Genomic DNA, 13,820 nt, shown 5'->3' on the forward strand with positions numbered 1-13,820 from the left:
GTTGCAAAACAGTCGCCTACATTTGGCAGTTGTAAATTCATCTATCACAGATGAATAATTTAATTTTGAAGCCAAGATCAAGATCAAGTTCAATGTACAAAACTGCTAAGGCAGACAATCCTTTTGCCACACCTTGCTGATAAGGTTGATTTTTACTAAAATCTCATACCATACAATTAATGACAGAACAAACTCATATGACAAAATTTCTTCTTTTAGTGAAGACAGTCCAAACCAGCTAAGGGACAGTCCCATATAAGGGACAGTCCGACCCAGCTGAGAGACGGTCCAATCCAGCTGAGGGACGGTCCAATCCAGCTGAGGGACGGGCCAATCAGATGAGGGACAGGCCAATCAGATGAGGGACAGGCCAATCAGATGAGGGACAGGCCAATCAGATGAGGGACAGTCAAATCAGATGAGGGACAGTCCAATCAGATGAGGGACAGGCCAATCAGATGAGGGACAGGCCAATCAGATGAGGGACAGGCCAATCAGATGAGGGACAGGCCAATCAGATGAGGGACAGGCCAATCCAGCTATGGGACTGTGACATTCCAATCCACCTAAGAGACAGACCGGCGCCCAGCTAAGGGACAGCCTAATACAGCTGAGAGACAGCCCAATCCAGCTATAGGAGTTTGACAGTCCAATTCAGCTATGGGACTGCGACAATCCAATCCACCTAAGGGACAGTCCAATCCAGCTAAGGAGCAGTCCCAGCTGAGGGATATAGTCATAGTCCAACCCAGCTGAGGGTCATAGTCCGACCCATCCAATCCAGCTAAGGGACAGTCCCAGATAAGAGACAGCCCAGCTAAGGGACAGTCCAACCCAGCTAAAGGACAGTCACCGACCTCACATCCATGATACAAGAGATGGTCAGAGACTGTGTGTGGACAATAATACAGGAGATGGTCAGAGACTGTGTACGGACAATAATACAGGAGATGGTCAGAGACTGTGTACGGACAATAATACAGGAGATGGTCAGAGACTGTGTGTGGACAATGATACAGGAGATGGTCAGAGTCTATGCAGACAATTATACAGGAGACGGTCAGAGACTGTGCAGACAATGATACAGGCAATGGTCAGAGACTGTGTGGACAATGATACAGGAGATGGTTTTATTATGGTAATGACAAGCAAACTCTTACCTGGCTAACATGGTATCAAACGTTGGAGCCACCGACAGGGTGCTGACAGACAATCATGCAGGAGATGGTCATAGACTGCGGAAAATGATACAGGAGATGGTCAGAGACTGTGTGTGGACAATAAATCAGGAGATGGCCAGAGACTGTGTGTGGACAATGATACAGGAGATGGCCAGAGACTGTGTGTGGACAATAATACAGGAGACGGTCAGAGACTGTGTGTGGACAATAATACAGGAGACGGTCAGAGACTGTGTGTGGACAATGATACAGGAGACGGTCAGAGACTTGCAGAGACAATGATACAGGAGACGGTTTTATTTTGACAAGCAAACTCTTACCTGGCTAACACGGTATGAAAAGTTGGAGCCACTGACAGGGTGCTGACAGACAATCATGCCACAAAGATGCAGGAGATGGTCAGATACTGTGTTCGGATAATGATAGGGAAATGGTCAGAGACTGTGGGTGGACAATGATACAGGAGCCACTGTGCCATCAAAAGCAGCCACCGTGCCATTAATCGCAGCCACTGTGTCATCAAACGCAGCCACTGTGCCCTCAAACGCAGCCACTGTGCCCTCAAACGCAGCCACTGTGCCCTCAAACGCAGTCACTGTGCCCATCAATTGCAGCCACCGTGCCCATCAAACTCAGCCACTGTGCCCATCAATTGCAGCCACCGTGCCCATCAAACTCAGCCACTGTGCCATCAAACGCAGCCACTGCGCCCATCAAACGCAGCCACTGCGCCCATCAAACGCATCCACTGCGCCCATGAAACGCAGCCACTGCGCCAATCAAACGCAGCCACTGTGCCCATCAAACGCAGCCACTGTGCCCATCAATTGCAGCCACTGTGCCATTAAACGCAGCCACTGTGCCATCAATTGCAGCCACCGTGCCATCAAACGCAGCCACTGTAAAGCATCCTCAGTAAAGCAGATGAAAAGTTATTTTTAGAATGTGTGAAAATAAAACTGTCTTGTCAATGCAGAGTTAATATGGCCTTTGGACTCTTAGATTTGGTGTGTGTGTGTGTGTGTGTGTGTGTGTGTGTGTGTGTGTGTGTGTGTGTGTGTGTGTGTGTGTGTGTGTGTGTGTGTGTGTGTGTGTGTGTGTGTGTGTGTGTGTGTGTGTGTGTGTGTGTGTGTGTGTGTGTGTGTGTGTGTGTGTGTGTGTGTGTGTGTGTGTGTGTGTGTGTGTGTGTGTGTGTGTGTGTGTGTGTGTGTGTGTGTGTGTGTGTGTGTGTGTGTGTGTGTGTGTGTGTGTGTGTGTGTGTGTGTGTGTGTATATAAACTGTACCTGCTCCTGCTCCTCGCCTTGGTGACAAATTGGTAAAGGCAGCAGGACTCAGTTGGAGAAGCAACACATGATGTTCTAGCTCTGCCCTGCAGTGCAATCTGGGAGTTGTAGTCTCTGCAGAGCACAGGCACCAGACGGCCATGTTAAAGTCTATGTGCCTGTGCTCTGTGGGAGAACTACAATTCCCGGCATGCAATGGGGCCGCCGTTAGGGGAAGGAAGGGCTAGGACTCGGAGGACGGCGCTGCTGCTATTGGACACGCAGGCAGCCTAAGCCATGCAGATTAGACATTCAGACATACTCTTATCACCCCCCCTCGTCCACCGCCGCGGAGCTCACTCTGTCTGCAGCTGTGTGCAGCGCGCCCGCCGCCCGCTCACCCAGCCGTTTGAGAGACTGTCCCACACTCCACACAGCAGCAGACAGTGCAGGTGTTGTACCTCAGAGACAAATTAGGCAATCGCTCGATGGCGAGGCCCTTCCTGTGGGCGAGGCCTAAGGCAATCGCCTAATTTGCCTAATTAAAGAGCCGCCTCTGGTGGAGTTCCACCAGGTGACGCTTGGTTGGGGGTACCAGCTGGGAGAATCGCAGCGTATGGTGGTCGGGGTGGTGTTAGTCACTGTGATGGGGGTGAACGCTGTAAGCAGGAGGTACAACACATTATGTTTGCAGATAGGAGAACCTACTGACCGGTCTAGCTGGTCAGGGACCTAGTCAACATGAATCTCCAATATCTTCTAATGTTTAATAATGGTCTCATCCACCTTCTTACCTCCTCTTTTTACCCAGTGATCTCACCTCTCCTGATTACCCCACTCTCTTATCCGGGTGGTCTCACCTCCACTATTTTGCCACAGAGATTACCCTTGCCCTGGTTTCCTCCACCCTGTTGCCCCAGTAAAAATCACCTCCCGCAGTTACATCTCCTTTTTTTTGTCCTGGTGGTCTTATCTCCTTGTTTGCCTCCTAGCTTTTGCCCTCATGATTATTTCCCCTCCATATCTCTGATGGTCTCATCCACCTTGGTATTTTCTCTTTTTGCTCCAGTGGTCTCTCCTCTTCTGATTACCCCCTCTTTTATCCTGGAGGTCTCACCACCCCCACTTTCAGTTTTGCCCCTGTGGCCCCAACTCCCACAGTTGCATCCCCTTTTTTGTCCTTGTGGTCCCTCCCCACCCCCAGTTGCTTCCCCTCTTTTTCTTTGGGGGTCTTACCTCTTGGGTTGCCTCCCTCTTTTGCCCTAGTAGTCTCATCTTCCCTGGTACCTCCCCTTTTTTGCTGTGTGGCCTCACCTTTTCTGATTACCCCCCCCCCCCCTCTTTTTTTATCTTGGTGATATCAACTTTGTTCTTTTGTTTCAGTGCTCTCACTTTCCTGGTTCCCCCCACCTTTTGCTCCGGTGGCCTCACTTTCCACAGTTGGCTCCCTTCTTTTGCCCTGGTGATCTTACTTATGGGTTACCTCCTCTCCCTTTCCCTCATAGTCTCACATCCCTTGTTGCCCCCCCCTCCTTTTTCACAGATGACCTCATCCACCCTGGCATCCACCATTTTTTGTCCCAATGGTCTCACATCTTCTAACTACCCACCACTACCCACCACTTTGGTGGTCTCACACCTTCTAACTACCCACCACTTTCCACAGTTGAATCCCCATTTTTGTCCAGGTGGCCTTTCCACCACCCAGTTGGCTCCCTTCTTTTGCCCTGGTAAACTTACTTATGGGTTACCTCCTCTCCCTTTCCCTCATAGTCTCACATCCCTTGTTGCCCCCCCCCCCTCCTTTTTCACAGATGACCTCATCCGCCCTGGCATCCACCATTTTTTGTCCCAATGGTCTCACATCTTCTAACTACCCACCACTACCCACCACTTTCCACAGTTGCATCCCCGTTTTTGTCCAGGTGGCCTTTTCACCACCCAGTTGGCTCCCTTGTTTTGCCCTGGTGATCTTACTTATGGGTTACCTCCTCTCCCTTTCCCTCATAGTCTCACATCCCTTGTTGCCCCCCCTCCTTTTTCATGGATGACCTCATCCGCCCTGGCATCCACCATTTTTTGTCCCAATGGTCTCACATCTTCTAACTACCCACCACTACCCACCACTTTTGTGGTCTCACATCTTCTAACTACCCACCACTTTCCACAGTTGCATCCCCATTTTTGTCCAGGTGGCCTTTCCACCCCCAAGTTGGCTCCCTTCTTTTGCCATGGTGATCTTACTTAGGGGTTACCTCCTCTCCCTTTCCCTCATAGTCTCATCTCCCTTGTTGCCCCCCCCTCCTTTTTCACTGATGACCTCATCCGCCCTGGCATCCACCATTTTTTGTCCCGATGGTCTCAGATCTTCTAACTACCCGCTTATCATGGTGGCCTCACCATCTTTCTTTTGTCCCAGTGGTATTACTTCCCTGGGTTCCTCCCCCCCTTTTTGCTCCAGTAGCCTCAACTCTCACAGTTACACCCTCTTTTTTGCCCTGGTGGTTGCACTCGCCCCCCCCCCCCCCTTTTAGCCCTAGTTGTCTCATCCACCCTGGTACCTCCTCTCTTTTTCCCCAGTGATCTCACCTCTGCTGATTAGCCTCTTATTTTATCTAGGTGGTCTCACTTCCCTGGTTTTCTCCCCCTTTTGCCCCGGTAGCCTTGCTTCTCACAGGTAAATCCCCTTTTTCGTTCAAGGTAGACTTTCTGACCCCAGTTGCCTCCCCTCTTTTTGCCTGGTGACCTTACCTTGTTGTCTCACCTTCCCTGACTACCTCTTCTTTTTCTCCCTGACAGTCTCAACCTCCCCAGTTGCCTCCTACTCTTTTGCCTCCATGGTCTCACCTCCCCTGATTGTCTCCCCCTTTTCCGAGTTGCTCTCATATTTCTCAATTACCTCTCCTTTTTATCTTCCCCCAGTAGTCCTAGCTTCCTCCTCCTTTCCCTCCCCTCCCTCATTTTTGTCCTGATGGTCTCACCTCCCACGTTGAGGTACAGCGTGTTCGATCCTGTACCCTGAGAATTCGTGATGGTGCACTTGTAGGTCCCGATATCACTCAGCTGAACGTTGCTAAGCAAAAGAGAGCCGTTCCCAGTTGTCAGCTGGGTGGGGAAGAGCGAGGTCCGGCCCTTGAAGGCGTTGTTCTGGTCCGTCAAGGAGATCTTTCCATTCACATATTTGTAGACAGTACCAGTCAGGCCCACTTTCTCCCACAAGACATCGCTGGACTGCTTCGTGTCCGGGGTGAAAGTGCAGCCCAGAATTACATTGTTGTTAATTTGTCCAACCGCGTTCGAAGTCATTACAGCATTGGTGGAGCTGTTACCTGGAGGGAGAGAGAGAGAAGGGAGTTCAGCCTCTGTAATCTTAAAGTGCTAAAATATATTCTGGACCTGTCAATGTCCTTACATAAAAATCCCTGACATTGCATACTATACAGCGACAGGATCATTTTTCAGAAAAGCTCCACCTTTTATCATGAACGGGTCATCCCTGAGCCTCAGTCAGTGAATTTGCCTAAGATGATGTCATCAGTCCGCTGCAGGACATGAGGGGGGTGATCAAAAAGGCAGTGCAGCTGCAGTAGTCTGATACACCTTGTGCAGATCGTGGCTGTATGTAAAAGAATGTGATTTCAGCTTTGTGTATTGTGGGGAGGAGGAGCTGTGTACAGTGCTGGGATGGAAAAGGAGCTCAGTGGCCCGGGCAGACCATCCAGGGTGGAGGGGGGTGGTCAGGGGGCTTTGGGGGCGGGCGCAACTACACGGAGCTGAAATCACTCTCTTTTACACATAGCCACGATCTGCACAGGGTATATCAGAATAGTGCAGCTACACTGCCATTCCTACCATAGATTTTTACAGGTCAGAACGGCAAAAATAGAAGCAAGATACACCCGGGGAAGATCGTGGCTGTGTGTAAAGGAATGTGATTTCAGCTCTGTGTAGTGCAGGGAGGAGAAGCTGTGTACCATACTAGGATGATAAAGGAGCTCTGGCGGTCCCGGTCCCCTGACTCTTCAGCCATGATCCCAGTCCTCTGTCTCTCCGGCACTGATTCCTATTCTCTCCCTCTCCAGCTGTGATCCTAGGCCTCTGCCTCTCCAGCCGTGATCCCAGGCCTCTGCCTCTCCAGCCGTGATCCCAGGCCTCTGCCTCTCCACCCGTGATCCCAGGCCTCTGCCTCTCCAGGTGGGATTTGTGTCCTCTGCCTCTCCAGCCGTGATCCCTGTCCTCTGCCTCTCCAGCCGTGATCCCTGTCCTCTGCCTCTCCAGCCGTGATCCCTGTCCTCTGCCTCTCCAGCCGTGATCCCTGTCCTCTGCCTCTCCAGCCGTGATCCCTGTCCTCTGCCTCTCCAGCCGTGATCCCTGTTCTCTGCCTCTCCAGCCGTGATCCCTGTCCTCTGCCTCTCCAGCCGAGATCACTGTCCTCTGCCTCTCCAGCCGTGATCCCAGGCCTCTGCCTCTCCAGGTGGGATTTGTGTCTTCTGCCTCTCCAGCCGTGATCCCTGTCCTCTGCCTCTCCAGCCGTGATCCCTGTCCTCTGCCTCCCCAGCTGGGATCCCTGTCCTCTGCCTCTCCAGCAGTGATCCCTGTCCTCTGCCTCTCCAGCAGTGATCCCTGACCTCTGCCTCTCCAGCCGTGATCCCTGTCCTCTGCCTCTCCAGCAGTGATTCCTGTCCTCTGCCTCTCCAGCAGTGATCCTTGTTTTCTCCCTCTCCAGCAGTAATCCCTGTCCTTTGACTCTCCAGGGATAATTCTCTGTCCTCTGCCTCTCCCGGGATAATTCTCTGTCCTCTCCCGTGGTGATTCCTGTCCTCTGCCTCTCCCGTGGTGATTCCTGTCCTCTGCCTCTCCCGTGGTGATCCCTGTCCTCTGCCTCTCCCGTGGTGATCCCTGTCCTCTGCCTCTCCTGTGGTGATTCCTGTCCTCTGCCTCTCCCGTGGTGATTCCTGTCCTCTGCCTCTCATGTGGTGATCCTTGTCCTCTGGTTCTCTCGTGGTGTTCCCTGTCCTCTGCCTCTCCTGTGGTGATCCCTGTCCTCTGCCTCTCCCGTGGTGATTCCTGTCCTCTGCCTCTCCCATGGTGATCCCTGTCCTCTGCCTCTCCTGTGGTGATTCCTGTCCTCTGCCTCTCTTGTGGTGATCCCTGTCTCCTGCCTCTCCTGTGGTGATCCCTGTCCTCTGCCTCTCTCGTGGTGATCCCTGTCCTCTGCTTCTCCCGTGGTGATCCCTGTCCTCTGCCTCTCCCGTGGTGATCCCTGTCCTCTGCCTCTCCCGTGGTGATCCCTGTCCTCTGCCTCTCTCGTGGTGATCCCTGTCCTCTGCCTCTCCTGTGGTGATCCCTGTCCTCTGCCTCTCCCGCGGTGATCCCTGTCCTCTGCCTCTCCCGCGGTGATCCCTGTCCTCTGCCTCTCCCGTGGTGATCCCTGTCCTCTGCCTCTCCCGTGGTGATCCTTGTCATAGTTTCATAGTTTCATAGTTAGTAAGGTTGAATAAAGACACAAGTCCATCCAGTTCAACCTGAGTGTCTACAATTGTCCCTATCCCTGTACATTACACACTCACATCGGTCCCTACCCTCAAGGAGCCCACAATCCAAGGTCCCCATTCATATACTAGGGCCAATTTTGGACAGAAGCCAATTAACCTACCTGCATGTCTTTGGTTTGTGGGAGGAAACCGGAGTACCCGGAGGAAACCCACGCAGGCACAGGGAGAACATGCAAACTCCAGGCAGGTAGTGTCGTGGTTGGGATTTGAACCAGCAACCCTTCTTACTGCTAGGTGAGAGTGCTAACCACTACACCACTGTGCCGCCCTCTGCCTCTCCCGTAGTGATCCCTGTCCTCTGCCTCTCTCGTGGTGATTCCTGTCCTCTGCCTCTCCCGTGGTGATCCCTGTCCTCTGCCTCTCCTGTGGTGATCCCTGTCCTCTGCCTCTCCCGTGGTGATCCCTGTCCTCTGGTTCTCTCGTGGTGATCCCTGTCCTCTGCCTCTCCTGTGGTAATCCCTGTCCTCTGCCTCTCTCGTGGTGATTCCTGTCCTCTGCCTCTCCCGTGGTGATCCCTGTCCTCTGGTTCTCTCGTGGTGTTCCCTGTCCTCTGCCTCTCCTGTGGTGATCCCTGTCCTCTGCCTCTCCCGTGGTGATTCCTGTCCTCTGCCCATCCCGTGGTGATTCCTGTCCTCTGCCTCTCCCATGGTGATCCCTGTCCTCTGCCTCTCTTGTGGTGATCCCTGTCCTCTGCCTCTCTCGTGGTGATCCCTGTCCTCTGCTTCTCCCGTGGTGATCCCTGTCCTCTGCCTCTCCCGTGGTGATCCCTGTCCTCTGTCTCTCCCGTGGTGATCCCTGTCCCCAGCCTCTCTCGTGGTGATCCCTGTCCTCTGCCTCTCCCGTAGTGATCCCTGTCCCCTGCCTCTCCTGTGGTGATCCCTGTCCTCTGCCTCTCCCGTGGTGATCCCTGTCCTCTGCCTCTCTCGTGGTGATTCCTGTCCTCTGCCTCTCCCGTGGTGATCCCTGTCCTCTGCCTCTCCCGTGGTGATCCCTGTCCTCTACCTCTCACGTGGTGATCACTGTTCTCTACCTCTCATGTGGTGATCCCTGTCCTCTGCCTCTCCCGTGGTGATCCCTGTCCTCTGCCTCTCCCGTGGTGATCCCTGTCCCCTGCCTCTCTCGTAGTGATCCCTGTCCTCTGCCTCTCCTTTGGTGATTCCTGTCCTCTGCCTCTCGCGAGGTGATTCCTGTCCTCTGGTTCTCTCGTGGTGATCCCTGTCCTCTGCCTCTCCTGTGGTGATCCCTGTCCTCTGCCTCTTTCATGGTGATTCCTGTCCTCTGCCTCTCCCGTGGTGATCCCTGTCCTCTGCCTCTCCCGTGGTGATCCCTGTCCTCTGCCTCTCTCGTGGTGATTCCTGTCCTTTGCCTCTCCCGTGGTGATCCCTGTCCTTTGCCTCTCCCGTGGTGATCCCTGTCCTCTGCCTCTCCCATGGTGATCCCTGTCCTCTGGTTCTCTAGTGGTGATCCCTGTCCTCTGGTTCTCTAGTGGTGATCCCTGTCCTCTGCCTCTCCTGTGGTAATCCCTGTCCTCTGCCTCTCTCATGGTGATTCCTGTCCTCTGCCTCTCATGTGGTGATCCTTGTCCTCTGGTTCTCTCGTGGTGTTCCCTGTCCTCTGCCTCTCCTGTGGTGATCCCTGTCCTCTGCCTCTCCCGTGGTGATTCCTGTCCTCTGCCTCTCCCATGGTGATCCCTGTCCTCTGCCTCTCCTGTGGTGATCCCTGTCCTCTGCCTCTCTTGTGGTGATCCCTGCCCCCTGCCTCTCCTGTGGTGATCCCTGTCCTCTGCCTCTCTCGTGGTGATCCCTGTCCTCTGCTTCTGCCGTGGTGATCCCTGTCCTCTGCCTCTCCCGTGGTGATCCCTGTCCTCTGCCTCTCCCGTGGTGATCCCTGTCCTCTGCCTCTCTCGTGGTGATCCCTGTCCTCTGCCTCTCCTGTGGTGATCCCTGTCCTCTGCCTCTCCCGTGGTGATCCCTGTCCTCTGCCTCTCCCGCGGTGATCCCCGTCCTCTGCCTCTCCCGTGGTGATCCCTGTCCTCTGCCTCTCCCGTGGTGATCCCTGTCCTCTGCCTCTCCCGTAGTGATCCCTGTCCTCTGCCTCTCCCGTGGTGATCCCTGTCCTCTGCCTCTCCCGTGGTGATCCCTGTCCTCTGCCTCTCCCGTAGTGATCCCTGTCCTCTGCCTCTCCCGTGGTGATCCCTGTCCTCTGCCTCTCTCGTGGTGATTCCTGTCCTCTGCCTCTCTCGTGGTGATTCCTGTCCTCTGCCTTTCCCACGGTGAACCCTGTCCTCTGCCTCCCTAGTGATAATTTTCTCAAACACCTTTGAGATGAATTAGAGCGGAGACTACAAGCCAGGCCTTCTCATCCAACATCAGTGCCTGACCTCACAAATGCGCTTCTGGAAGAATGTTCAAACATTCCCATAGATATACTCCTAAACCTTGTGGACGGCCTTCCCAGAAGAGTTGAAGCTGTTATAGCTGCAAAGGGCGGGGCCAACTCAATATTGAACCCTACGGACTAAGACTGGGGTGCCATTAAAGCTCATGTGCGTGTAAAGGCAGGCGTCCCAATACTTTTGGCAATATAGTGTATGTTCGGGGGCCAACAACCATGGGGGAGTTGGGTCCCTGGAGGGGATAGTGGTGGTGACACAAGTGGAATGGGTTGGAGTGCAGCACACACAGAGCACAAGTCACTTTATTTATTTTATAGGAATTGCAGCAGAAGTGTAGTACCCGGATATATAAGCCAGGTTGGGGGAGCCTTGATGGAAGTCAGAGACCAGAAAAGTCGGCTGTAGTCTTCCTGTTATTTTTTTTTTCTTCCTGCTGGTGAGAGTTCCCTTCATTTCCTGTCTTGGAGATGCACCAGGAAGTGAGGGGACTCCAGTCTTAGACAGTCCTCAATGGAATATTTGTCCTGAGTGCAGGGGCGGACTGACCATTCGGGCACTCGGGCACTGCCCGAGGGCTCTATGCCGCTAAGGGGCCCCATCAGGGTTGCCAACCTCATAAAACCAGGGACGGTATGTAAAAATCTGTGTTTTTTTAAAAATCCCAAGACTATAGCTGCCCAGCTTCTCCAGTACCTTTTCAGTATGTGTGTATGTGTGTGTGTTCTGTGTGTGTATACTGTGTGTGTATATTGTGTGTCTGTGTGTGTATACTGTATGTGTGTGTGTGTGTGTGTACTGCATGGCCGCATAATCTATTGCCTGGGGGCCCCATAATCTCCTATTGCCCGGGGGCCCCATAATCTTCTCCTATTGCCCGGGGGCCCCATAATCTTCTCCTATTGCCCGGGGGCCCCATAATCTCCTATTGCCTGGGGGCCCCATAATCTCCTATTGCCCGGGGGCCCCATGAGTTGTCAGTCCGCCCCTGCCTGAGTGACAACTGTAAACATTTTTAGATGTCCCGCTGTCTCAGTGACAAATGTCACCAGCGGGGCCACCATTAGAAATCATAGGGCCCCCGTACAGCCTACCTGACAGCCCCTCCCCCCACGCCTCCTTTGGGAGATCAGGCTCAGCAGGGTGCCAGTGGTCCCTTCATTGTATGGCGTCATGGGTGACCCTTGGCACATCTGAGCTCCAGGAAGGTCACATAATGCACCGGGATGTCTCCGGCCTTTCCGCCACTACTTCTACCCAGTACCGCCCCCTCACAGGATCTGCTGCGCATGCACTGCCCAGAGAACCAGGCAGAAAATGGAGCATTTGCACTAAGGCTTGGTTCACACAATGTGTGAGCGTCTCGACGCGTTTCGGCATGCTGAGTGTACAGCACATGGGCTTCTCTACCTGAGATAAAAAAAAGGCCAATAGCAGTCCGGCATATCTGCTAAAGAGCAGTTTATTTCTGTGCGTGTCGGGAATGCACATGATTCAGCGCGCATGCCTAACACAGATGCATGTCAACCAAGCCTAAGACAGAGCTGCTGTCCGTGGTGTGGCTACAGCAGCTAGCCCCTGCCAGGCCCGGTGTGGGTGTACTCCCCGTACCCCCCTCTTGGCGGCCCTGGTCACAGATAGAGTGGGTGTATCTTGGTGCTTGGAGCTGCACTGGCCTGGATGTTGACATGCATCCTTTAGGAGAGAAATACAGAGGTTGGTGGTCTTGATTCGGATGGTGCAAGCCGTGGGGGTGTCACCCCCATTCATTTTCTATGACTTCATAAGTACCCGACATGAAACAAGCATGCAGCCAGTGAAGCATGGAATGAGGCAGAGCAAAGTTTTGGGCTAAGCTGAAGATCACACAGACATGATCACTTACCTGCTACGCTGAGACCGATGATCAGAGCAATGGCTCCCACCAGGAGGATGATGATCCCAATCATTCTGCAGATAAAGATGGTAGAATTAATGATCTGTCCGGGAGGGGGAGGGTTTCACATCACTGAAAGATTCAAACCGACACCTCGCAGCCATCGTCACACAACTCCGCAAACCCTATGTGATGTCCTATAAGTCACACTGATGGGGCTCCAGAGGAAGCTGGGAAATTATACGGTTTCCAATTATATAAATCAGTCAGTGCTGAGATCAAACACAATACGAAGCTAAACACACATTCTATGCCTGCACCACTTGATGGAACGATTCATACAGTCCAAGGTCTTTCTACACCAGCACCGCCACCTGATGAAGTCATTTATACAGTCCAAGGTCTTTCTACACCAGCACCGCCACCTGATGAAGTCATTCATACAGTCCAAGGTCATTCCAAGTCACCACCGCCACCTGATGAAGTCAAAGTCATTCTACGCCTGCACCACTTGATACAGCCATTCATACAGTCCAAGGCCATTCTAAGCCTTCACCGCCACCTGATGAAGTCATTCATACTGTCCAAAGTCATTCTACACCAGCACCGCCACCTGATGAAGTCATTCATACTGTCCAAAGTCATTCTACACCAGCACCGCCACCTGATGAAGTCATTCATACAATCCAAAGTCAATCTATGCCCGCACCACTTGATAGAGCCATTCATACAGTCCAAGGTCATTCTACGCCTGCACTGCCACCTGACGAAGTCATTCATACAGTCCAAAGTCATTCTATGCCTGCACCTCCACCTGGTGGAGTCATTTATATAGTGCAAGATCATTCTACATCTGCACCATCACCTGGTGGAGTCATTTGTGCAGTCCAAGGTCATTCTACGCCTGCACCGCTACCTGGCGGAGACATTTATAGAGTCTGAGGTCATTTTGCCCCTGCACTGCAACCTGATGAAGTCATTCATACAGTCCAAAGTCATTCTATGCCTGCATCGCTACCTGGTGGAGTCATTCATATAGTCCAAGGTCATTCTACGCCTTCACCGCCACCTGATGAAGTCATTCATACAGTCCAAAGTCTATCTATGCCTGCACCACTTGATAGAGCCATTAATATAGTCCAAGGACATTCTACGCCTGCACTGCCACCTGATGAAGTTATTCATACAGTCCAAAGTCATTCTATGCCTGCACTGCCACCTGATGAAGTCATTCATGCAGTCCAAAGTCATTATATGCCTGCATTGCTACCTGGTGGAGTCATTCATATAGTCCAAGGTCATTCTATGCCTGCACTGCTACCTGGTGGAGTCATTCATATAGTCCAAGGTCATTCTACGCCTACACGGCCACCTGGTGGAGTTATTTGTGCAGTCCAGGGTCATTCTACGCCTACACTGCTACCTGCCAGAGACATTTATAGAGTCCAAGGTCATTTTACCCCTGCACTGGCACCTGGTGGAGTAATTTATACAGTCCAAAGTCATTCTACGCCTGCACCACCAACTGGTGGTGTCATTCATATAGTCCAAAG

General features: G+C 52.7%; 1 protein-coding gene across 1 annotated transcript in view; it reads right to left on the minus strand.

Annotated features, from left to right (window-relative positions):
• VTCN1 (V-set domain containing T cell activation inhibitor 1) overlaps positions 1–13,820 on the minus strand; it is a 76,087-nt gene that overhangs the window by 17,689 nt on the left and 44,578 nt on the right. Inside the window, exons 2-4 of the mRNA XM_077479573.1 lie at positions 12,277–12,341; positions 5,426–5,773; positions 2,996–3,103 (exon numbers count right to left, since the gene is read on the minus strand). Of these exons, the coding sequence (XP_077335699.1) occupies positions 2,996–3,103; positions 5,426–5,773; positions 12,277–12,341 (521 nt within the window). The remainder of the gene's footprint in view (positions 1–2,995; positions 3,104–5,425; positions 5,774–12,276; positions 12,342–13,820) is intronic.

The sequence above is a fragment of the Lithobates pipiens genome, unplaced genomic scaffold, assembly GCF_037356315.1.
Source record: "Lithobates pipiens isolate NorthernLeopardFrog02 unplaced genomic scaffold, aLitPip1_a1.2 Scaffold_16, whole genome shotgun sequence".
Classification (NCBI taxonomy): domain Eukaryota; kingdom Metazoa; phylum Chordata; class Amphibia; order Anura; family Ranidae; genus Lithobates; species Lithobates pipiens.